The sequence below is a fragment of the Oncorhynchus clarkii genome, chromosome 32 (assembly GCF_045791955.1).
Source record: "Oncorhynchus clarkii lewisi isolate Uvic-CL-2024 chromosome 32, UVic_Ocla_1.0, whole genome shotgun sequence".
Taxonomy (NCBI): domain Eukaryota; kingdom Metazoa; phylum Chordata; class Actinopteri; order Salmoniformes; family Salmonidae; genus Oncorhynchus; species Oncorhynchus clarkii.
Window position 1 is genome coordinate 32348299 of NC_092178.1, and position 23344 is coordinate 32371642.

At 45.6% G+C, this 23344-nt stretch overlaps 1 protein-coding gene across 2 annotated transcripts in view; it reads left to right on the forward strand.

The window, feature by feature from the left end:
* Positions 1 to 23344, forward strand: part of LOC139392233 (poliovirus receptor-like) — an 80356-nt gene that overhangs the window by 22932 nt on the left and 34080 nt on the right. The window contains exons 2-7 of one of the 2 annotated variants that reach the window (XM_071140071.1): positions 1600 to 1709; positions 2032 to 2275; positions 2594 to 2893; positions 3278 to 3395; positions 4019 to 4167; positions 11418 to 15526. In XM_071140071.1, the coding sequence (XP_070996172.1) occupies positions 1600 to 1709; positions 2032 to 2275; positions 2594 to 2893; positions 3278 to 3395; positions 4019 to 4167; positions 11418 to 11968 (1472 nt within the window). In that variant the 3' untranslated portion in view covers positions 11969 to 15526. Of the gene's footprint in view, positions 1 to 1599; positions 1710 to 2031; positions 2276 to 2593; positions 2894 to 3277; positions 3396 to 4018; positions 4168 to 11417; positions 15527 to 23344 lie in introns of those variants that run through there. The other variant, XM_071140072.1, reaches the window with a different exon arrangement.

Here is a 23344-nt window from a genome sequence, read left to right on the forward strand (position 1 = left end):
TGCTCTTCAACCAATCGCTACCTGCACCCACCCGCCTGTCCAACATCACTACTCTGGACGGCTCTGACTTAGAATACGTGGACAACTACAAATACTTAGGTGTCTGGTTAGACTGTAAACTCTCCTTCCAGACCCATATCAAACATCTCCAATCCAAAGTTAAATCTAGAATTGGCTTCCTATTTCGCAACAAAGCATCCTTCACTCATGCTGCCAAACATACCCTTGTAAAACTGACCATCCTACCAATCCTCGACTTTGGCGATGTAATTTACAAAATAGCCTCCAATACCCTACTCAACAAATTGGATGCAGTCTATCACAGTGCAATCCGTTTTGTCACCAAAGCCCCATATACTACCCACCATTGCGACCTGTACGCTCTCGTTGGCTGGCCCTCGCTTCATACTCGTCGCCAAACCCACTGGCTCCATGTCATCTACAAGACCCTGCTAGGTAAAGTCCCCCCTTATCTCAGCTCGCTGGTCACCATAGCATCTCCCACCTGTAGCACACGCTCCAGCAGGTATATCTCTCTAGTCACCCCCAAAACCAATTCTTTCTTTGGCCGCCTCTCTTTCCAGTTCTCTGCTGCCAATGACTGGAACGAACTACAAAAATCTCTGAAACTGGAAACACTTATCTCCCTCACTAGCTTTAAGCACCAACTGTCAGAGCAGCTCACAGATTACTGCACCTGTACATAGCCCACCTATAATTTAGCCCTATCAACTACCTCTTTCCCAACTGTATTTTATTTATTTATTTATTTTGCTCCTTTGCACCCCATTATTTTTATTTCTACTTTGCACATTCTTCCATTGCAAAACTACCATTCCAGTGTTTTACTTGCTATATTGTATTTACCTTGCCACCAAGGCCTTTTTTTGCCTTTACCTCCCTTATCTCACCTCATTTGCTCACATTGTATATAGACTTGTTTATACTTTATTATTGACTGTATGTTTGTTTTACTCCATGTGTAACTCTGTGTTGTTGTATCTGTCGAACTGCTTTGCTTTATCTTGGCCAGGTCGCAATTGTAAATGAGAACTTGTTCTCAACTTGCCTACCTGGTTAAATAAAGGTAAAATAAATAAAAAATTTAAGATGTTGATGGGGAGGGGGGCGGCGATGAGGTGCAATCCAAATAGCTCCTGAGAAAGAAAGTCTCTAAATTGAGCTGATTGCTGTTTTTTTCTCTCGGTCTAGTTTGACAGCCCCGGCCCCATTGTCTCCCTGCGGGAGGGGGGGTGGGGGCGGGCGGGCGGACAGGCAGGCAGGCAGGCATAGTCACTTACGTATGCATTGCTCAATCACTCTACACTCAGTATTAGTATGAGTTGTTCCCAGCCACTCCTCACAATCACAGCGCTGGCACAGTTAGATGCACACCCGCTAAGACTGAGTCACCCTATTTGCCCACCCTTGTCGAGCTGACTGGCGACATACTGTACTGATCAATCTGTACTATTCACTGGTAGTGAAAGGGGAGGTGGTTCTGTAAACCTGTAAACCAGAAAATGAGAGGCTGATAATGCTTATTTCTCTCTCTCTGTCTCTCTCTCTCTGTCTCTCTCTCTCTCTATCCATCCACAGCTGCTTCGTGTCAGCGGGTGAGGGTGGAGACGGAGGTGGAGGCGTACCCCACCGAGTCGGTCGACCTCCGCTGTCAGTTTGTCGACGGAGGAAACACCAAGCTCACACAGGTAGCCAGATCTCACTTGATGAGAGAGCCCGCCGCGCACGTCAGCCTTGGCGCGGAGAAAGACAAACATTGCCCTCCGAAATTTCCTCAAAGGGAGAACAGTACTGTGAAGATGTTGTCTAGAGTTTTTTTTTTAAATGTTGCAACATTGATGAACACATTTCTGCATTGAAATTGTTGTCAGTGTGTCTGTTGTTCTTTCTCTCCGTATGCTATATCATACCTCTGGATCTGTGAAATCGACTGGACATGTGGATAGACACTATGTGCATTGACTGCTGTCCTGCAACCCTCTAATTCCTTGTCATTCCTCTTGGATGCAGGTGTCGTGGATATGGGAGCCCACGGAAGGCCAGCGGGACAACATTGCCGTCTTTCACCCCACATACGGCGAGAGCTTCCCCGAATCTCCCTTCACTGGGCGTGTCCGCTTCATCAAAGGCACCTTGACAAGCCCCTCCATTACCATTACCAGCCTGAAGATGGCCGACGCCGGGCGGTACACCTGCGAGTACGCCACCTACCCCAGCGGCAATGAGCAAGGCACCACCAATCTGGTCATGCTTGGTGAGCAGCTGGTGTTTGTTTTCTGTCAGTCTGTGCCCTAATTGCACTCGGCGAAGAGAGGGCTCCGGTGCGATGACTAATGGTGTCCTCAAATGAATGCGGTGTCACGAAACGCATCAGTTCCAATGTGCCCACCTTGTTAAGCCGTCGCATCGATCGCCCCGCTTTCCATCCTCGCCAGCTGAATCGCCCCTGCCTTTCTCTTGCACTCTGTCTTCTATCCAACTCTCAGAGGGATCACACTTCCTGTATGTGCACAACAAATAAAAACTCACTCATGCATTCGCTCCCCATCTCTCCTCTCTTTCTCTCTCTCAGCTAAACCCAAGAATTCGGCATCTCCCGTTGTCGTCCAAGCCAGCACCAGCGGCGAACCAGTGGTCGTGGCCCAGTGCGAGGCTGCCGACAGCAAGCCAGCGGCCACCATCAAGTGGATGGGAGCGGTCGGTGGCACTGAAAACACCACCTCCGTAAAAGGGCCGGACGGCACGGTGACGGTGAGGAGCGAGTACCTCATAGTGCCCACGCCAGAGGACAACGGCAAGGAGGTCACCTGCATAATCAGCCAGCGCACCCAGGACAAGCCCCAGACCTTCCCCATGAAGTTGGCCGTCGAGTGTAAGCGTGAACGACTGGTTTTCGAAACCCACGGCACAAGAATGTTAACCCTCTGAGCCGAAGCCTAGGCATTACTCAAATAACTGTTTGAATAACCATCTTATTAAAAAAAAACACTTAAAAAAATATAGGCAGTATGTTTCAGGTCTCAGACAAGGTTGGGTTATTCATCACACAAGCATGGTTCACAACCTGCATTTCAGAAGCACGTTAGGGCTGGTCTGTGTTTGTTTTAACCTAGCGTGAGACATCAGTCCCTAGTCATCTCAACTCTTGTTGTGAGAACCTCTTCCACTCCTGCACCCCAGTAGGTAATCAGTGTTCACTTGCAGTAACCGCTCTCTTTCCCCTCTCTCTCTCCCCTCTCTCTCTCCCCTTTCTCAGATCCCCCGACTGTGTCCATAGTGGGCTATGATAACAACTGGTACATCGGCCGAACCGACGCTGTCCTGACCTGCCAGGCCACTGGCAACCCTGCCCCCACCACCGTCACTTGGACAGTGTGAGTATCCCTTCCCATAGCTGTCCCAGACCTTTGGAGTATCCATCTTATGACTGTCCCAGATTTACGAAGTATCCGTCTTATGACTGTCCCAGACTTTTGGAGTATCCGTCTTATGACTGTCCCAGACTTTTGGAGTATCCTTCCCCATTTTGGTCTTAATTCACCCGGAGATGGAAGAGTGACTTGAGACAAAGTCTCCCCTGTCTATCCCAGACAACAGGAGGAGTCAGTCGGGCATAAACAATCAATTAACAATTCTATTCTGATCTGCTAGATTACCAATATTGCTTGTCCTCTGGGGCCCAGCAGCTTGCTTTTATCTCTTAATGGGGAACACAAGTATCTCTGCAGCAGTTAAATGGAAAAGAAAACCATATTTAATTTGTTTTTCTCCTCTTGTTGATTATTACCACATGGTCTTTGTTTCGTCTCGTGGCGCTAGACAGATGGCTGTTAGATAGATAGACTGTTGTTGCAGCCGACAGCCTGCTCCTCCAGTAGAAGTTCTGAGTTAGGAAGGGAAATATGGAACAGGAATGGGTTATATGGCTGTGGTTCTTCCAAAATTGTTTATCTCTCTCCTCTCTCTCTCTCACTCCCCCTCTCCCTCCCACACACAGCATGTCAGGTCCTATGCCTGACACGGTGCAGATCAACGCCAACAAGCTGATCGTGCGGAAGGTGGACGAGGCTGTGAACACCACCTTCGTCTGCGAGGTGAAGAACCGGCTGGGAGTGAGCAAGCACCAGGTCACCACAGCGGTCATCGGTGAGTCAAACCCACTGAGCATGTGACAGCTGCCTCCCTACTCCTACTTAATGATACATACACACAATGATACAATCCCACCCACGAGCATATGTGCAACACAGACAAACATTTGTGGACACACACACACACACACACACACACTGGGATCAGAGCTAAACTCCTGCAGGCTGGTCTTTTCCATCATTTACACTGTCAGAGATGAACGTTTACTCTGTCATCTGCTGGGCAGGTAACTGGGTGAAGGTGTGGCTCGTAGGGGTTCTGAGAAGGGTTATTTTATTCATGCGGGGAAATCAGTTGGTGTGAGCCAGTTTGCCGGGTATTCTTTTCTCCCCCCTAACATCCTGAGTGTAGGTCTTTCCCCCCTTCAATTAAAGAGTCCGCTCTTCCTCTGCATGCACTTTCAACAGATCTTTCCTCCTTTTCAAATGGATGTATTCTGAGAGATGCTGCGGTTTCTCCTCTCTCTGTGCCCATGCGTTCCCACATTGATCCAATTAACACGGAGCAGCCTTCCGTTGGCGAGCTTTGACTTTGTTACATTGTGGATTCTGCCTGGTCAAAATGGGCGCAGCCTTTTTAGATCAGTGGAACCAACGCAGTTAGAGCTTGTTCTCGCCAAAGACGACGCGAAAGCTACATTTAGAATCCGTGGGAATCCTTTTAGAGATTTTGAATTGTCTGCCTTTGAGAACAAAGGTGCTTTGTAGGCGCACTCTGCTGAAACGTGTGGGAGGTGGGGTAGAAGTAAGGCTCTGGTGCTGGCAGCGTTGCCTTGTGACTACGGTATCAGGGCTGGCTGGCACTCCCACCAGCCCCACATCTTTGCAAGTACCCAGGAAAACAACCTGGTCCAACCTCCATTGACTTTGTCCTTGGCTTTGAACCCTGTTTCATCCCATGGCAGGATGAGTTTTGTGCGCAGGAACACAGTTGAAACGAAGCAACTTTGAAATGAAACCACTTTGTAGCACACACACAATCAGTTACCTTTTTTGTAAATGTTGACTCATGAATCCTGTTAAAAGCTCTCTCTGTGTTCCCTTTAACTTCTGATGGGGGGGGGGGCTTTTATAACACCCCTTTAAGGTTTGGTTTGTAACGAGGGTGACGAGCACAAAGTCCCTTCTCTGCGTTTTTAAAGAGGCGCGCTCGGTCACGTGACCCACGTCCTCCGAGTGAACACAATAACAAGAGTTCTGCTGACGAAAGGAAAAAGCACCACTCTCTCGCTCGACACTTGCTCAGCGGGCACGTGTCAGAGATTGGCGCGTTAGTGTCGACAAGGCGCCAGCTGGATCTGTCCGTGTAGGGAGGGAGAGCCGGGGAAAACAATAACAGAAAAGTCCCCTAGAACTCTGAGATGACTCCTGCTAAACTTTCAATGGCCTGGCAGGGTGTCGCGACCTCTTTTCTCTCCAAGTCCCCCCCCCCCCCCCCTCCTTAGTGGGTGGTCCAGCTGGCTCGGTGCATGGTGTTATTGTCGCTGTTCACTGGGAACGCTTCTGAAGGGATCAGAAGAACACACACACCACTTCCTCAGGCAAGCCATCCGCTGGACCCACACACAAGCCTCCGCAGGGACAGAATAATAAACGAAGCTAGACCGAGGATATCCTGGCACTGAAATGTCTGCTGACATAAACCCGGGGCTAGTAGCCTACTGTATTGTAGCCTTCGTTCCGGTGACGTCCTCCTCGGGGCTGGGCTGGCTGGAGGCCACTGTTCCCCTTTTAATAAATTGTCATATCTAGATTAATCCATCTCCATTGAGCAGATTTTGTTTCCCACCTCAGTTGTGGCCAAGTTAACCTCTTTGGGATCGTTCGGGACGCTAGCGTCCTACCTCGCCAACAGCCAGTGAAAGTGCAGGGTGCCAAATTCAAAATAGAAATCTCATAATTAAAATTCCTCAACAATATAAGTATTTTACAGCATTTTAAAGATACGATTCTCATTAATCCAACCACAGTGTCCGTTTTCAAAAATGCTTTTCGGCGAAAGCAAAACATATCATTATGTTAGGTCAGCAACTAGTCACAGAAAGCATTGCCATTGTCCAACCGACGAGAGGTGTCACAAAAAGCAGAAATTTAGATCAAATGAATCACTAACCTTTGACGATCTTCATCAGATGACACTCCCAGGACTCAATGTTACACAATACATGTAAGTTTTGTTCGATCAAGTTCATATTTATATCCAAAAACCTTAGTTTACACTGGCGCCATGTTCAGAAATTACTCCAAAACATCCGGAGAAATTCCAGAGAGCCACATCAAATAACAGAAATACTCATCATAAACTTTGATGAAAGATACATGTTTTACATGGAATGAAAGATAAACTTGTTCTTAATGCAACCGCTGTGTCAGATTTCAATAAAGCTTTTACTACTAATAATAAGCATATATTAGCATCTGGGACCGAGTAGCAGGCAGTTCACTCTGGGCACCCTATTCATCCAAGCTACTCAATACCCCTGTCACCAAGAAGTTAAGGGGGTGCAGTGAGAATTGCCAGACCGTGAGGTTTCATCTCTGTGAGGGAGATAAGGAGAGAGCAGGCACATGGCCACGGTGGCTTATCAGAGATTGCCTCGTGGCACCAAGAGAGAGGCTAAGTCTGCCCCCCATGGAGAACCTGGCGGGAAGGTACAAATGAACAAGTTGGAGAATATCTACCATGAACATCTGCCCATTTGCAGAGCTAGTCCAATGTGACCCAGTAACCTTGCCTGAAGACGTGTGTTACAAAGAACTAACCCCAAAGAACTAGCCCCAAATAACTTGCAAAATGTACAAACCTTGGACACCAGCCCTCCAGCTGACTGGGTTATCTTGCAGAGCTTAAAGGGATAGTGTGAGGTTTTTTTCTTTTTTTGCGATTCGAGGAAAAGCCCTTGTTTAACCTAACCGGAGTCAGATGAACTCATGGATGCCATTTTTATATGTTTGCGTGCAGAGGAAGTTGAAGGTAGTTTAGCTAACTAGAACAATGACTAGAAGTCTACTGGAACAGCTAGCATGCACATCAAGTTCATGTGACTCTGGGTAAGTAGAAAAAGGGCTTCGTCGCCAAAATGTTGCACTATCCCTTTTAAGCTCTGCAAGTTAACCCAGTCAGGTGGAGTGCTGAGGTCCAAGGTTGGTCAATTTTAAAGATGTATATAAAAATATATATATTTTACCTCCTTGTCAAAACACAATGAATGATTGAATGAAGCCTGAGGCGTGGAGCATCTGACTAAGAATCTGAGTATATATTTCTGATAGCAATGTGTGTGGTTCAGTGCATTACTTACTAGTCAGGAAGACTTTGTTTGACTTTCATTCAAATGTCAACAACCACCCTGTGCTTCCTTCTGAACTGGGGCCATGTTCTCAATCAGGTCCTCCACCAACCCTACCTCCAGTAGCAACCTGACTTTCTCAGGAGAGACCCCCTCCCCAATTCCACTCTGCCTCAGCCGTTTGACGTCGAAGGACGACCGAACGATACGCCTGCTTTGGCATTCTCGTGCCAGGCGTCTAAAGACCCAAGCAAAGGGCAATGATTGCCTTGCCTGTGAGCGGCTGCATTTCAATTTGAATGATAAAGTCTAATCCCGAATGCTTTGCCGTTGCCGTAACCGCTCACACGCTGCCATTTTGTGCCTTTGTCATTTTCCTCATTTTTCCTGGCTTATAAATGCAACTGCCCTGACCCAGCACAAACAAGCTCCCCTATCTGCATAGCCTCAGGCTGGAGGAGCGCAGCTCTGTAATCCTCCAGGGTCATGAAGCTACCTTTCAATTAGCCAGAGGGTTAGCTCTATGGCACAGCAGATGACTATCTGTCTCAATAATCCCCCATCATTAATCAATGGGAAGCCAATGGAAGACAGAGTGCCCTAAATCCTTCAGGACTAGTACTGGGGATTGCTTTTCCCCCTCTACCCCAGCTTTGGTGCCTCTTCACTCTGTTCTGAGAGAATGAAGTTGAAACCACACACTTATTTCTCTTCCTTCCTTCCTTCCTTCCTTCCTTCCTTCCTTCCTTCCTTCCTTCCTTCCTTCCTTCCTTCCTTCCTTCCTTCCTTCCTTCCTTCCTCGCTCTCTCTCTCACTCTCTCTCTCGCTCTCTCTCTCGCTCTCTCTCTCGCTCTCTCTCTCGCTCTCTCTCTCTCTCGCTCTTCAGCTTCCCCATGAATGATTCACGGAAACACAGAATACCTCATTTTGAGGCAGATTGCTACATTGCTATTAACTGTGTCTGTTTGTTGATCTCTATCAACAGCCGAGGTCTGGATTCAATCATCGCAGCAGATTTGTCCAACTTAAAATGGGTCTCAAAATAAATGTGCCTGTGTTATAGTGCAGTCTTAGCACAGTAGTCACAGAGCTGATTGAGAATCAGTCCTTTATCTAAAAATAGAGACGTTCATGTTATGAATTTATTGAGTCTTAAGACAAGCAGATGCTAACATGTGTACATTATGTATGCGCTGTGGAATTGGTGTCTAAATAAGCCTGGTGGGGGGCTCCCGAGTGGCACAGCAGTCTAAGGCACTGCATCTCAGTGCTAGAGGTGTCACTCCAGACACCCTGGTTCAAATCCAGGCTGTATCACAACCGGCCGTGATTGGGGGTCCCATAGGGCGACTCACAATTGGCCAAGCGGTGTCCGGTTTTGGCCAGTGTAGTCCGTCATTGTAAATAAGAATTTGTTCTTAACTGACTTGCCTAGTTAAATAAATGTTCAAATTAAATGTAAAAAAATAAGCTTTAAGCTAAACCAATCAGATGTGTTTAGACGGTAACCCCATAATATTTGACGGACTGCTGAAGGTTTATATTATCCAGTATGCAGAGTATACACATTAACAGGGTGTTTTAGCCTTTTGCGGTGCGTTTACATCTAGCCACATACCACCAGGCACGGTGAGAATCAATACCCGATCCAGATTCACCCATCTCTGCTCACAGCATCTTTGTTTTTACGATGCAGTCATTTCTTTTCAGTAACTCCTAGCAGAGGCTCATTTCCTCCGAGCTGACGTTGTGGTGGTGTGTCTGAGTGGGAGGGGCCCTCTCGGAGCTACACTAGTTCACCCTTCCCTTGTTGTGTGTATCGACACATCCTAAAAGCAGCCAGCAAGTCCATTTAAGAGTACTTGCCAACTGGGTGAATACAGTCTTACTGCTGCATAGAGACTGCAGCTGGTAAGAAGGCGTGGTGGATGAGGAAGCAGAGTGACTAAGGGGGGATGTCACCGAGGGGGGGGGGATACCTCCTAGCGTTCCTCACCTCTGTAGGGGGGCGAGGGAGCAGCTCAATTAAATTCAGAGAAGAGACAGCTGTGTGTGTGTGTGTGTGTGTGTGTGTGTGTGTGGTGTGAAAAAGAGAATTAAAGAGACAACACAGTGTGTGTGTGTGAGCGAGGCAGAGACTGCTGTGTGTGTGTGTGCGTGAGCGAGGCAGAGACGTGTGTGAGAGAGAATTAAAGAGACAACACAGTGTGTGTGTGAGAGCGAGGCAGAGACGTGTGTGTGTGTGTGTGTGTGTGTGTGAGAGAGAGAGAATGTACTACTGAAAGGACACGTAAAGGTTCCAGATGAAACGAGGGTGAGGTAGTGGCTGTCATTCAGTAAGGCATCTTTTCTCTGCTTTAGTTTCAGCACATCTGCCTGGCGTTCTCAGAAATAAATCATTTAGAAACTCAATATCCGAAGAGAGACCGGGGATTAAATTGGCTGTGGACTAAAATGGAGGAGTAGAAAATACATTTTGCGTGTGAGAGACTTTGTGTCCGCTCCTGTATGGCTGAAAAGAAAGCGAGGGAATTGGAGTGATTGAGGAAATGCCTGGCGCGCTTCCGAGTCGTCTCCTTGAATGTGAAATGATTGAGATTGTCATGGAAACACAGGAGACTTTCAGCGAAAGGGAGAATTTGGGGTTGATGGGACAGGAGATTTGAGGTGAATGTGCATGCAGAGGTTGGAAGGTGCTCTGACCCCCCCCCTCCCCCCCATTGACAGAGTTCACACACGCAGCAGGACTCTGTACATTCACGCTCCACACATTACCTGGAGGGATTTTAATAGACAAGAGTTAAGTGCACCAAGACTGTGTCAACCGTAGGTTATTATTGGATATATACAGTTCTATACATATGGGTACTTTACCTGTACTGTACAGCTAGAACCTGAAATCGTACTCATCATTATTTTCAATATCATCCCACATCCATGCTATTTTCCCTGCCTCTTTCCTGTTTGGAGAATCTCTTTCCTGTTTGCCATTTTGTGATTCTCCGAAACAGGAAAAGATTGTTCAGGTGGTATCTGCTGTTGTGCTCCTCTTCCCCTAATCTCTCTGTCGCGACAGTAATATAGGCGGTGATATAAGCTCGATGTGATCATTTTGACCCCTTTCCGGTTGATTTAGTCCCGACTCCCAACTACCCCTGTCCTATTTCTCCCTGTGCCATGGCTTTGATGCTTTCGCCTCCCCATACCCAGAATTAGATATAGACATCAAGGCCAAGCATCTCCTAAGCCCTCTGTCTTGGCAGGGCATTCCAAGCTGCCCTGTATGAGGTCGGAGTTTGGAATGGATCAAACTGCAGGTGGGCTTCAGCCTCTTATAGCGTTATGTGGCTCTGAGTTGACTTCCTCCATTGGACTAGTTCCTGGTTTACAGTGGGGGAGCGCTCATAGCCTGGGGTTAAACTAACTGACCCATTTGGTGCTGGGGGGGTGGGGGGGCAGCAGTATGTTGATGTATTTCATCATGCATGACCACAGTGCCAGTCATTTCCCTTTTCACTTCCCTATCTCTGTCCCTGTCCCTCTCTCTTGTCCCTGCGTTGTTGTGCCCGATGTACGCCTCGGTCAAAATCTCAGACCCGGGATTCGTCACATCGTGTGTCACAAAATGTGTTCCTCATTTTTTTGGTTTCTCTACCGAAACAAGAGTTGGACCGGCTCAAACTTGGCTCACACCAACCGTAGGACCGTAGAAATGGGCAACGGGGGGCTGCAAAAAAACTGCAGCTAAAGGGGAGGAATCAATCCCAGTCAAATCGCTACAACACTGATCGAGACACCACCACCTCACTGACCGCATCTCACCAGGAGAGCACCAGAACAACAGTACTACTCCTATGGAAAGAGGCCCATTAAAAACCAACCAACCCTCCTCCCTTTCCTCCCTCCATTTCTTTCTCTCCCTCTACCTTTTGCTCCCCTCCTCCCCCCTCTGCAGAGGCCATAGTGGACCCGTCCAACGCGGGCGTGGTGGCGGGGGCTATCATCGGCAGCCTGCTGGCCCTTCTGCTGGTCAGCGCGCTGATTGCCGTCCTGGTGACCCGCAGTCGCCGGCAACGGCGCGGCTACCCCGGCAACGGAGAGCCAGGGGCCTACGGGAACAAAGCCCGCCTCTTCGGCGGAGCTGGCAACAAGAATGGAGGCACTGGGCTCAACATCAATGGGCCCATCTATACGTACCGCGAGAGTGACCCCGGAGCACTGGCCAAGGTTAACGACTTCCACAGCCCGCCAGGCTCCAACCCCACCGCCCACGACATCCTGCTGAGCAGCGAAATGGATGAGGCGGAGCGCAGGAAGTTCGACGCACTCGACGGCAGCCTGGAGGAGGAAGAGGAGCGCTACGACAGCTTCAGTGTGGGCATGGCGCCAGCCTATCACATCCACCGGCGCGACGACGAGATGGGAGGGGTCAGCATTTACCTGGATGACGACATGGAGTCACAGCGGGACGGGTCGGTCATCTCCCGGACTGCCATCTACGTCTAGAGAGGGACGGTCAACCAACAGGGTCCAGGAGGGAGAGCTGAGGACAGGGAGGAGAGTTCACCACCAACCTCCAACCACCTGTCTGGAATGATCCCATCAACCACCCTTCCCCTGCTTACTCTAGAGACATGCTTCGCTTATGATTATTTTCTATTAAAAGAAACCACCACAGAAACAAAACAAGGAGTTGAAACTGTTCTGTAACTGATGGACAAGCAGTGATGACTTGAGGGCGCTGCTGAATGACTAGACGTCTCGAAGTCAGTCAGTCAGTCTACCCCAAAAATCAAACGCTGTATCTCCTCTTCAATGCTGCTTACCGCTCCATTTCAGCTTAGCAAGTGAAACGTGACCGGGTGACCGCATTTAGTAGCCAACTAATCCACGGAACTGCGAACACCGTAAATACTTTTTCTTGGTAAGGAAACGTACCGTTCAATGTCACCTTCATGGGAAAACTTTAGACTTATTTGTAGATGGTCACACTAGTTCTATAACCACTGCTACAGCTTCAAGATGTCCTCCGGTGAACCGCGGTGTGGAGGGCAAGGAACAAAGCTGTGACTTGCTTAATGTGCATCATCACAGGCATTCATACACGGCGTTATGTAATGGTCTTTGTATTGTCAAGATGTTTGGGCCTTAAGGGCCTCGTTGAAGTACGTTTGGCTTTAATGACTATTAGGCAGAGGTTCGTCCCACCAACTTAGTTTCCAACTTTATTTTCAATGCACTTTTCCTTCTTTCTAATGGCTTTGTGATTATTTTCTTTTACATTTGGGAGACCAGCGACATGGTAGACCAAGCTGGGGGTGGGGTTTGAACGAGAGAAGTGGAGCGACCAGATCCGTAAAAAAAAAAAATTCCACCTGAATGTTGGCTCTGTTCATGTTGGTGGAATTTCACCGCTAAGCAGAGGTCAGCGGGTCAGCTGGCACCGTCCGAGGTGTGCTAGCCTACCATGCTTAGGGTCCAAAACCAGCTTGTCTAGTTTGCCTAGGGACAGATAACAGACCCACTGACAGATGGACAGGCACACCCATCTCTAACTGGGCCTCCTGCTCTGCCTGTCAGTTTGACCAATTAGACGGGAGCACCCTCCATTTCCCCGGCAAGTCGATCAATGCGCCGTTTTTTTAATGGCAACGAGATGTTTCGCTGCCGACGCTCGAGGATCAGAGGCAGAGGCGGAATATTTCCCTCTCTGTTTTTACCAGAACAAGCTGTTCCTTCCCCGCATGTTTAATTCAGGAGTGGAAGAAGCATAAAAGTGTTGCGCGTTACCTTGTGCGGAGGGATAGAGAGAGAGGCTGGTATTGAGTATTTGTGCGATTTAATCCAGTTAAACCAAGCTGCACATAAGGCTGAAATTACGATATTTTGCTCCCGAATACAGTAGGAATTATGAGGTGGTATGAGGTAGACTGTCTATGATCAATTATCTACTTAGTCTTAGAAATATTCTCTCTTTTTTTTTAGCAGGGCGGAATACTTAGTAGAGTATTTATATTTGTCATTTTTTTGCTGCGTCTCTGTGTAATCTCTTCTGGCCTTCTAAGGGGGCAGTAACACATTAAATATGCCTGTGACTGTGTGTGGGGGTATTTCTGACCATGTGCAAGGCCCATTAGTTCTAAGCCTGACCGGCATATGTGTTTTCGAGTTCTGAGTGGACCGAATTTGACTCTCTGCCAGACCTGGAACGAGGGTAAGGAGCTAACCCCACCCGCAGTATGTTCCACTGTCGGATTAGCGGCGTACACTTTAAAGCAGCGGCCGCGCGTGGGTATGCTGACGAGTGTGTCAATTGTGCAAGGGTGTGTGTAGCGTGATTGAACAGATTTGTTTCGGCGAGTATATTTTGAGTTGTGTGTGTGTGTGTGTGTATATCCCACAGGCTGATTCACCGCGTAATAGCTCAATATTATGCAGGAGTTGTTTTTGCATAATTTCATACATATGGATTGCTAAACCTATCCTGATTTTATCTCGGAGTCATTCATCACTCATTTCATGCACAGTAACCTCACTGATGAAGGGGTTGGGGGACGGTGATAGGAAACTGCTTAGCACGAGGACCCGCATGGACATGAATATTTCATTGGCGGAGCTGGAGTGACTCAAAGGGCCTTTGGAGTGGTCTCCTGTGCCACCCCTTGACAGATGAAAACTTGATTGGGTATTGGTATCCGGGCCGCTGCTCTGAAAATATTGTGTTCGACGACTCCTCCTTTGCCTTTTTTATCACAGATTCATATCACATTATCAGATCATCACCACTGTGTCCAAATTAACGGTTTGTTTTCCTGATGATGTTTTGTGCGAATGGATATAAGCATTTTAACAGTCTCATGTGAAGTGTTTGGTTGTGTATTTGTTGATGTAAAAAAATCCATTTAATGAAGTAAGTGTGTATTTATCTTCGAGGCTTCCGATAAGAAATGTTATTTAGAAGTGCTGTGTAGATTATGGTAAATTGGTCCATTAACACAGACTACTATTATGGGAATTGGTTGCAAAATAACCAATGAATACAAATGACCTTACTGTAATTACATGTGTGTCAATGCATGTATCTTGTAGCCTACTGGTACATAGAGGTCCATTATATTATCGAGGGCCTTGAACTCTAAGCTGCTCTCACCATCTTCTCCACACAAACACTCTCTCTCTCTCTCTCTCTCTCTCTCTCTCTCTTTCTTCCACAGATAAACTCACATGAGAGCATATAATCACCCTCTCTCAAGATCTGTTTCACCCATAGAATGCGCGCAAACACACACAAACACACACACACACAAATATATTTCCCCGACCTGACACACACCTTGAGTGCAATGCCTCCCATTAGCAGGGGCAAGATTGTTCCTCGTTGGGCTCCATCATCATTCTCCATCTTGCTATTAAGATGAACAGAGAGAGAGAACATCTCTCTCTACAGAGGCTTAACCTTTAATTCCCCATTTCCCTGTTTTTAAGAAGTAAACCCAGCACCAATTTCACCAATTTCACATGGAATAAAAAGCTACGTTTCTGGGATGAAATTACTCTCCCTGTCTAAGGGCAGTGGTGGTGGTCATTTTAAAAAGCCTAATGGGTCACGACAGCCTACAATTCACGCTCGACTCTAATCTCAAGACAACCAAACAAAGCCTTAAATTCACAATTCCACCACATGCAGTATTCCCCGTGTCTCTCGTGTACATAGTATAAATAAATCGTACATAACGTGCAACAAGCATGACTAATTGATGTGGTCATGTTAGCCCAGTTGCTAGCATAATAAGATATTCAATTTATTCGGCTAAATTCTACAGTGGGGTTTTTTTTTATTTAATTTTTTTTTTCTTGAGCACAATATTGACAGGATTATGACCTGGAGAATATGACTAATATTAAAATGCTCCTATATTCCCAGATGTTTGTCTCTCACTACAAGCTGCTAGTATAACAATGTTCTCTGTATCGCCATCTGACATTGTGGGTGTTTCGTTCCAGTTTGTCCTGTCACATTTATTTTTGTATTCTGGTGTTATTAAAGTATGATGGATTTCTAAATATGATTTGAGTCTTGTGTGTGACGTTCCGACAGCGTAGTGGTCCGTCTGTGAATTTGATTGTGTATGTAGCATGCATATCGACAATGTTTTGCTTTAGCCCTTGCGGTTATTAGGTCTGCCTCGATATAGAACTGAAACGATTCTCATTACTACACCGGTGGAGGGTCCTCGGAGGAAGGAGAGAAGGATCATCCTCAGTGAATTTCAGAAAAACAAAATAGTGAAACAAAAAGTTTTCCTTTTTAGATTAAACTAAATATATTCACGTGACCAAATAATTTATTAAAACACACCGTTTTGCAATGAAGCTCTACAGTAGCCTCAGCAGCACTCTGCATGGTAGCACCATGGTTTAGCCAGAGGACAGCTAGCTTCCGTCCTCCTCTGGGTACATGGACTTCAATACAAAACCTAGGAGGCTCATGGTTCTCACCTCCTTCCATAGACTTACACAGTAATTATGACGACTTCCAGAGGACGTCCTCCAACCGATCAGACCTCTTGCTGTATGAACTGGCATGTTGTTCACCCAATCAAAGGATCAGAGAATGAATCGAGTACTGAAAGCTACAGCTAACTAGCACTGCAGTGCATTACATGTGGTGAGTAGTCGACTCCGAGAGAAATACTAGTTGAACAGTTTTGAACAAGAGAGGGAGAGAGAGCTAGCTATATTTCATAGTATATATTCTTTTCACTTTCACTTACTTAGCTAGTGTCAAATTCAGCTAGATCGTTTAGCCTACTCAAACACCCGGCTCTAACCGAGAGGGATGCTATGTTAGCTAGCTGGCTATGGCTGTTCGACACTGGAACTCTCCCAAGTAAAGGTAAGCTTTTGGCTTTATTCATTAATAGCCACCTGGGCTCGCTGGTGTAACTGCTAAACTGATTGTTGCTGACCACACTGTTCTGCATGATTGTAGCGGGTTTACTAACGCCTTAGTTCTAGTAGCTATGCCTATGTTGACTATAACCCGACAACGATGTAGGCTGTGTGTAGCAGTCATGGTATGAAGATTTGGCTTAAAAGCTTAATTTTCGCCTGGTCACAGACCAGTGGATGTGTTCTGCACTGAAGTCCACAAGCGAAGGGAAAAGGTGAGAGGAGGAGAGCACAGATGAGAGAAGGAATTATCTATAGATATTACACAACGAGCTGTTTGTGTGTGTCTGGTATGAAAGTGAACTGTTTGTGTGTGATCAGCGGTGTATTCATTGTGCCGATTCTTTTGTTGGGGAAAAAAAAAATGTTTCTTGAACGGTAGCGAACAAAACGGGGATAAACATACCTGAATTTGTCCAATAGAAACTCTTGTTTGCAACCTTTTGACTAATGATTACACCGTAGATCAGCTAGATGCAGGCAAGACTGTGCATGGTGGTATTGAATGTGTCACTGTCACCATTATTACTCAAAATTCTCTCGACCTGAGCACCTACGTTGGGCTAGTTTGTAGCGACCTCATGATGGGCACAGGGAAAATGAGAGTCATGTAATAGCCTAAACCTATCAATGTTACATTGAGCTGGGTGAATGGAGTATGAAAAGTCATCCAATATGCTGTAATAGTAATAAGGCCATGCTCATAAAAAAATAATCACCCTCCCTCATCTTAAACGGCACCAACCGCCACTGTATTACACAGAGAACTGTCTGTTCTTTATGTTACATTTATCACATTGTTCCACAACATCCCTATCTAGACCAGTGTAATTACTCAGAGTGCTAGAGATATCATAGGGTTATTGATGTGTAACGATGCTATAATAACGTAGCGTAACCATCATGCCAAGACTACTGATGACAATGAGCAGTTTCTCAAGTAGATGCATTGATGGGTTCCCTGAATGAGTTGTTTACAACAAGTGGGCTGGATGGTGTTATTTTTAATGTTGGCTACAGTTCCAAATGATATTGATGGACTTAAATAATGTGTCTTATTCAGACAAACCTGTGGTACTACATTGCCACAACATCCTTGACTGTAGTCTGAGAGAGATCGTTTATGGTCCTCCTGAGGCCACTTTAGGTCCTCGTCTGTCGCCTTGACCATGCCTCTTTGCGGGACTCTGTCAAACCCTTTCTTCATTCGGACCTTTTAACCTTGTTGATCTAATGCAGGCGATTGTGGCATGAATGGCATAGTTTCAGTTAAGGGAACGGTAGTGGAAAAAATAACCTTTTTGAAGATCTCTGAACATCAGGGTTCTCCAACTTGCCCCAGGGTTCTCCAATTTGGCCCCAAAATAGAAAGACTCATGTGATCATATGCAAACGCAAGCAAGGTTTTAGAATATTTGACTATAACATAATTGATCTCTTTGGTCTTTTTGCAGTCTGCAAATGATTTGTAATTCATTATGGTCTGGCCCACGACCATCCGCTCAACAAAAAATTGCCCCGTGGCTGAATCTAGCTGATGATCCCTGCTGTACATGGTGTGGAATAATAGTTTCCGAAAGTCAACCTACCTCAAGTCTGCTGGCATGTAAAGGCTTTGAAAGGTTAGACATTGTGAATGACAAGCAACAAACAATTACCTCAGACAATCTACAATCTTTGGGTGTCAACTGACAAGGTGGAAGGATAGCAATTGTTTTTGGCGGGGCACACAGGCTGAATGCTAAATAATGCACCAGGGCGCATAACGATTGAACTAGACCTCTTTTTATTTTTTTAAAGTAATGGAATGTAGTTTTTCAAAATTGTGTAATCAGGTAGAGCTGACACGCACAAAAAAATGTGTTTGCATATTATTCGATTAGTTCCAGGTTGTTTTGAACAGTGACTGAGATTGAACTTCTTTCCTCACGAGACCTATGTGTTAGAGAATGTGAATTGTTATGGATTTTGTAGGTCACCGTCTATGCTAATTATTTTCTTCATTAGAAAAGACCCTTTATCCCCCGCTATGAATGGAAGACAGGCATGTCAGAATTCCCAGGCATGTAAAAAATTCCATGCCAAATTAGAAATGAATTACAAATTATATTGAAACTGAGATACAAAAACTGTAAAATAAACAGCCTAACACATTCTCCCATGGCATTACTTGTGGAATGTCATTGTTTATACTAAGTAGACCATAAAATTGCACTGGAATGCCGGGAATATTTGAAATAATTTTCCTTGACTCGCCAATAAGTGTCTCGCCCACATGACCTGTAGCTCGTTGTTTACCTTTGGGTTTGGGACCTTAGCCAGAGGATGGCAGGGCTAGCAGAAATGCTTGACAGTCTACTAAGTTCGGGTCTGCCGGCAGCTTGCCTGCCTACAATATATCGACAGGCCACTAATGACTCTGGCCAGTATTAATGGACCGGCAGGGCTGTGGACGGCCGCAGGGGGCCTTTCATTGAGCCCTGTGTGGACCGCCCTGGAGCCTAGCTGCTCTGCTCTCTCACCTTTCCCGCGCCACTCAGGCTGAATGGATTGACATAGATTGTCAGATAAATGGCCTAAAGCGTCTTTTCTCCAGGTCAGTCTCTCAGCGGGATGGACAGATGGACAGGATTTGCTCACTGGTTGACTAGTTCGTCGCCTCCTGAATGTTCTCTCAGTTTCTCATCAGAAACGGTCACATTTGTGTCTGTGTGGCAAGTTTTGCTGTCAGATGTCACAGCACCTGAGAGCTCAAATCAAAATCAAGTAACATTTTATTTGTAACATGCTTTGTAACATGCTACAACAGGTGTAGACGAACAGTGAAATGCTTACTTTCGGGTCCTTTTCCAACAATGCAGTAAATATATGGTGACACGAGGAATAAATACACAGTGAAAACCAATAACGAGTAAAAATAACATGGCTATATACACTGAGTGTACAAAACATTAGGAACACCTTCCTAATATTGAGTTGCACCCCTTTGGCCCTTAGAACAGCCTCAATTTGTCGGGGAACGGTCTCCACAAGGTGTCAAGAGTTCCTGGCCCATGGTGACTTCAATGCTTCCCACAGTTGTCAAGTTGTCCTTTGGGTGGTGGACTTTTCTAGATACACGCGGGAAACTGTGGAGCGTGAAAAACCCAGCAGACACACTAACCGGTGCGCCTGGCACCTACTACCATACCCCGTTCAAAAGCACTTAACTACTTTGTCTTCCCCATTCTCCCTTTGAATGGTACACATGGTACACATTTCGCAATCCATGTCTCAATTGTTTCAAGGCTTGAAAAATCTACACTGATTTGAAGTGGATTTAACTGGTGACATGAATAAGGGCTCATAGCTTTCACCTGGTCAGTGTCATGGAAAGTGTTCCTAATGTTTTGTACACTCAGTATTTTTTGCAGAAGTTTTATCCAAATCGACTTACAGGCGCAAGTAAGGTTACGGTCCTTGATCAAGGGCACATCGGCAGATTTTTTTTCACCTAGTTGGCTTGGGGATTCAAACCAGCGACCTTTTGGGTTACTGGCCCAACATTCTTAACCGCTAGGCTTCCTGCTGCCCTATACAGGGAGTACCAGTACCAAGTCGATGTGCAGGGGTACGAGGTAATTCGAAAAACAGCAGCTGCCAGGAAAAGCCTACAGTAATGTGTGATACCTGTGTGAAAGATCACATGTCCCTCGCTGTTTTTGTGAAATTAGAACATGCGTTACTTAAAATAAGCCTTGTGACTTCATCAGCAGTGGATTTCACATTTTGCAGGTGTGGCGTCTTACGCGTGAACCTGCGCATGAGGGAAAACTCAGAGCGAGCTTACCTCGGTGAAGCACCTTTTGATAAGGCAAATGTAGCAACAGGATTCAATGTGTTTTCTGAGGTGCTATGGCTTACCATCTGACCTGGAATCAGCCTCCACTAACCTCTCACAGTGGTTACCTGTCAGTATCTGAGGTGATGTGGGTGAAGCTAATTGATCCTAGGACCGTGGGTAATGGACAGTCCAGTGATAGCTTTCCAGCTGATCTGGAATCAGCATTTACCAACCACCCACAAAGTGGCCACCGGTCGGTATGTGGTGTTATGCGGTCTACAGTAGCTAATCCTAACTGATCCCAAGGCAGTGGGTAATGGGTAGCACTGGCTTGCTAGCTACAATGACATGGTTCGGAACAGAGAAGCAAGGAAGTGACACTGAGACAGGGAGAGGAAGTTGACCGTGGGCACTTGGAGACTGGACATGTCATTTTTGGTTCGGCTCTCTGCACAGCGGTGACAAAAGCCAAAGGGTGAGAGATACCAAACGGCTGCTCTCTTTCTCTTCCCTCTCTGGCTTGAAAAGATAAGACCGACACCCCTGAAATGCACCACTGCACCATCGCTTCTCTGGAGCCCATCGTTCCCTGCGAAATGATGGTCGGAGCACCAGTTATCGAAACCTTTTTATGTTGGCTGCAAAGTGATAGTCATGCTCAGTGCTGCACCAATGCTCACAGCAATATAATGTCTAGAGGGCTTTAAACTCACTACCATTTCATATATGTTTTCTCCTCCGTCCAGTACACTATCTTAAGCTCACGATTCAATTTTATATTATTTAAAGGGGGCAATCTGCTTTTGCGGATATCTTCAGAAAGTATTCATACCTTATTCCACATGTTGTGCTGCGGCCGGAATTCAAAATGTATTTTTTTTTGTTTTTTTTTTGTCATGTTTATTGAAAATGCCGACTTGATTGGACTCTGGCCAATTTCAATTGTTTGGACATGATTTTTTAGAAAGAAACACCTGTCTATATAAGGGCCCACAGGTGACAGTGTACAGTATGTCAGAGCAGAAACTATACCATGAATTCCAAGGAACGGTCTGTAGATCGCTGAGAGAGAATTGTGATGAGGCGTATACAGTGCCTTCGGAACGTATTCAGACGCCGTCACCTTTTCCACATTTTGTTACTTTAGTCTTATTCTAGAATTGTTTCAATATTTTTGTTCTAAACACAATACCCCATAATGACAAAGCAAAACCAGTTTTCTTTTTATACATTTTTGGTAATTTATTAAAATAACAGATGCAGCACTCCATCGCCCTCCTTCTTGTTCAAACAGCCCTTACACAGCCTGGAGGTGTGTTGGGTCATTGTCCTGTTGAAAAACAAATGATAGTCCCACTAAGCGCAAACCAGATGGGATGGCGTTTCACTGCAGAATGCTGTGTTAGCCAGGGTGGTTTAGTGTGCCTTGAATTCTAAATAAATCACCGACAGTGTCACCAGCAAATCACCCCCACACCATAACACCTCCTCCTCCATGCTTTATGGTGGGAAATACACATGCGGAGATTATCCGTTCACCCACACAACACTGCGGTTGGAACAAAAAATCTACAATTTAGACTACAGACCAAAGGACCACATTTCCACCGGTCTAATGTCCATTGCTCGTGTTTCTTGGCCCAAGTCTCTCTTCTTCTTATTGGTGTCTTTTAGTAGTGGTTTCTTTGCAGCAATTTGACCATGAGGACCTGATTTCACAGTCTCCTCGGAACAGTTGATGTTGAGATGTGTCTGTTACTTGAACACTGAATCATTTATTTGGGCTGCAATTTCTGAGGCTGGTAACTAATGAACTTATTCTCTGCAGCAGAGAACTCTGGGTCTTCCATTAACAAGGCACACCTGTTAATTGAAATGCATTCCAGGTGACTACCGCATGAAGATGGTTGAGAGAATGCCAAGCGTGTGCAAAACTGTCATCAAGGCAAAGGGTGGCTATTTGAAGACTCTAAAATATATTGATTTGTTTAACACTTTGTTTTGGTAACTACATGATTCCATATGTGTTATTTCATAGTTTTGATGTCTTCACTATTATTCTACAATGTAGAAAATAGTAAAAGTAAAGAAAAACCCTTGAATGAGTAGGTGTTCTAAAACATTTGACCGGTAGTGTACGCTAAAAGTTTGGGGTCACTTAGAAATGTACTTGTTTTTTAAAGAAAACTCTAGGCAGCGTTGCAAAGAAAAAGCCATATCTCAGACTGTTCAATAAAAAGAAGATGGGCAAAAGAACACAGACACTGGACAGAGAATGGCCTCGAACGCCATTATCCTGGAGTCGCCTCTTCACTGTTGACGTTGAGACTGATGTTTTGCGGGTACTATTTATTAATGAAGCTGCCAGTTGAGGAATTGTGAGGCGTCTGTTTCTCAAACTAGACACCAATGTACTTATCCTCTTGCTCAGTTGTGCCCCGGGGCCTCCCACTCCTCTTTCTATTCTGCTTAGAGCCAGTTTGCGCTGTTCTGTGAAGGGAGTACTACACAGCGCTGTACGAGATCTTCAGTTTCTTGGCAATTTCTTGCATGGAATAGCCTTCATTTGTCAGAACAAGAATAGACTGATGAGTTTCAGAAGAAAGGTCTTTGTTTTTGGCCTTTTTGAGCCTGTAATCAAACCCACAAATGCTGATGCTCCAGATACTCAATTAGTCTAAAGAAGGCCAGTTTTATTACTTTTTAATCAGAACAACAGTTTTCAGCTCTGCTAACATAATTGCAAAAGGGTTTTCTAATGATCAATTAGCCTTTTTTTAAATGATAATCTTGGATTAGCTAACACAACGTGCCATTGGAACATGGGCCGCTGAAAATGGGCCTCTGTACGCCAATGTAGATATTCCATTAAAAACCTGCCGTTCCCATCTACAATAGTCATTTACAACAACAACGTCTACACTGTATTTCTGATCCATTTGAATGTTATTTTAATGGACAAAAGGACGTTTCTAAGTGACCCCAAACTTTTGAACGGTGGGTGTATGTAAATTTTAGATATTTCAGTATTTCATTTTCAATACATATGCAAAAAGTTCAAAAAATACATTTTAATAAATTTGGAATTCAGGCTGTAACAATAAGTC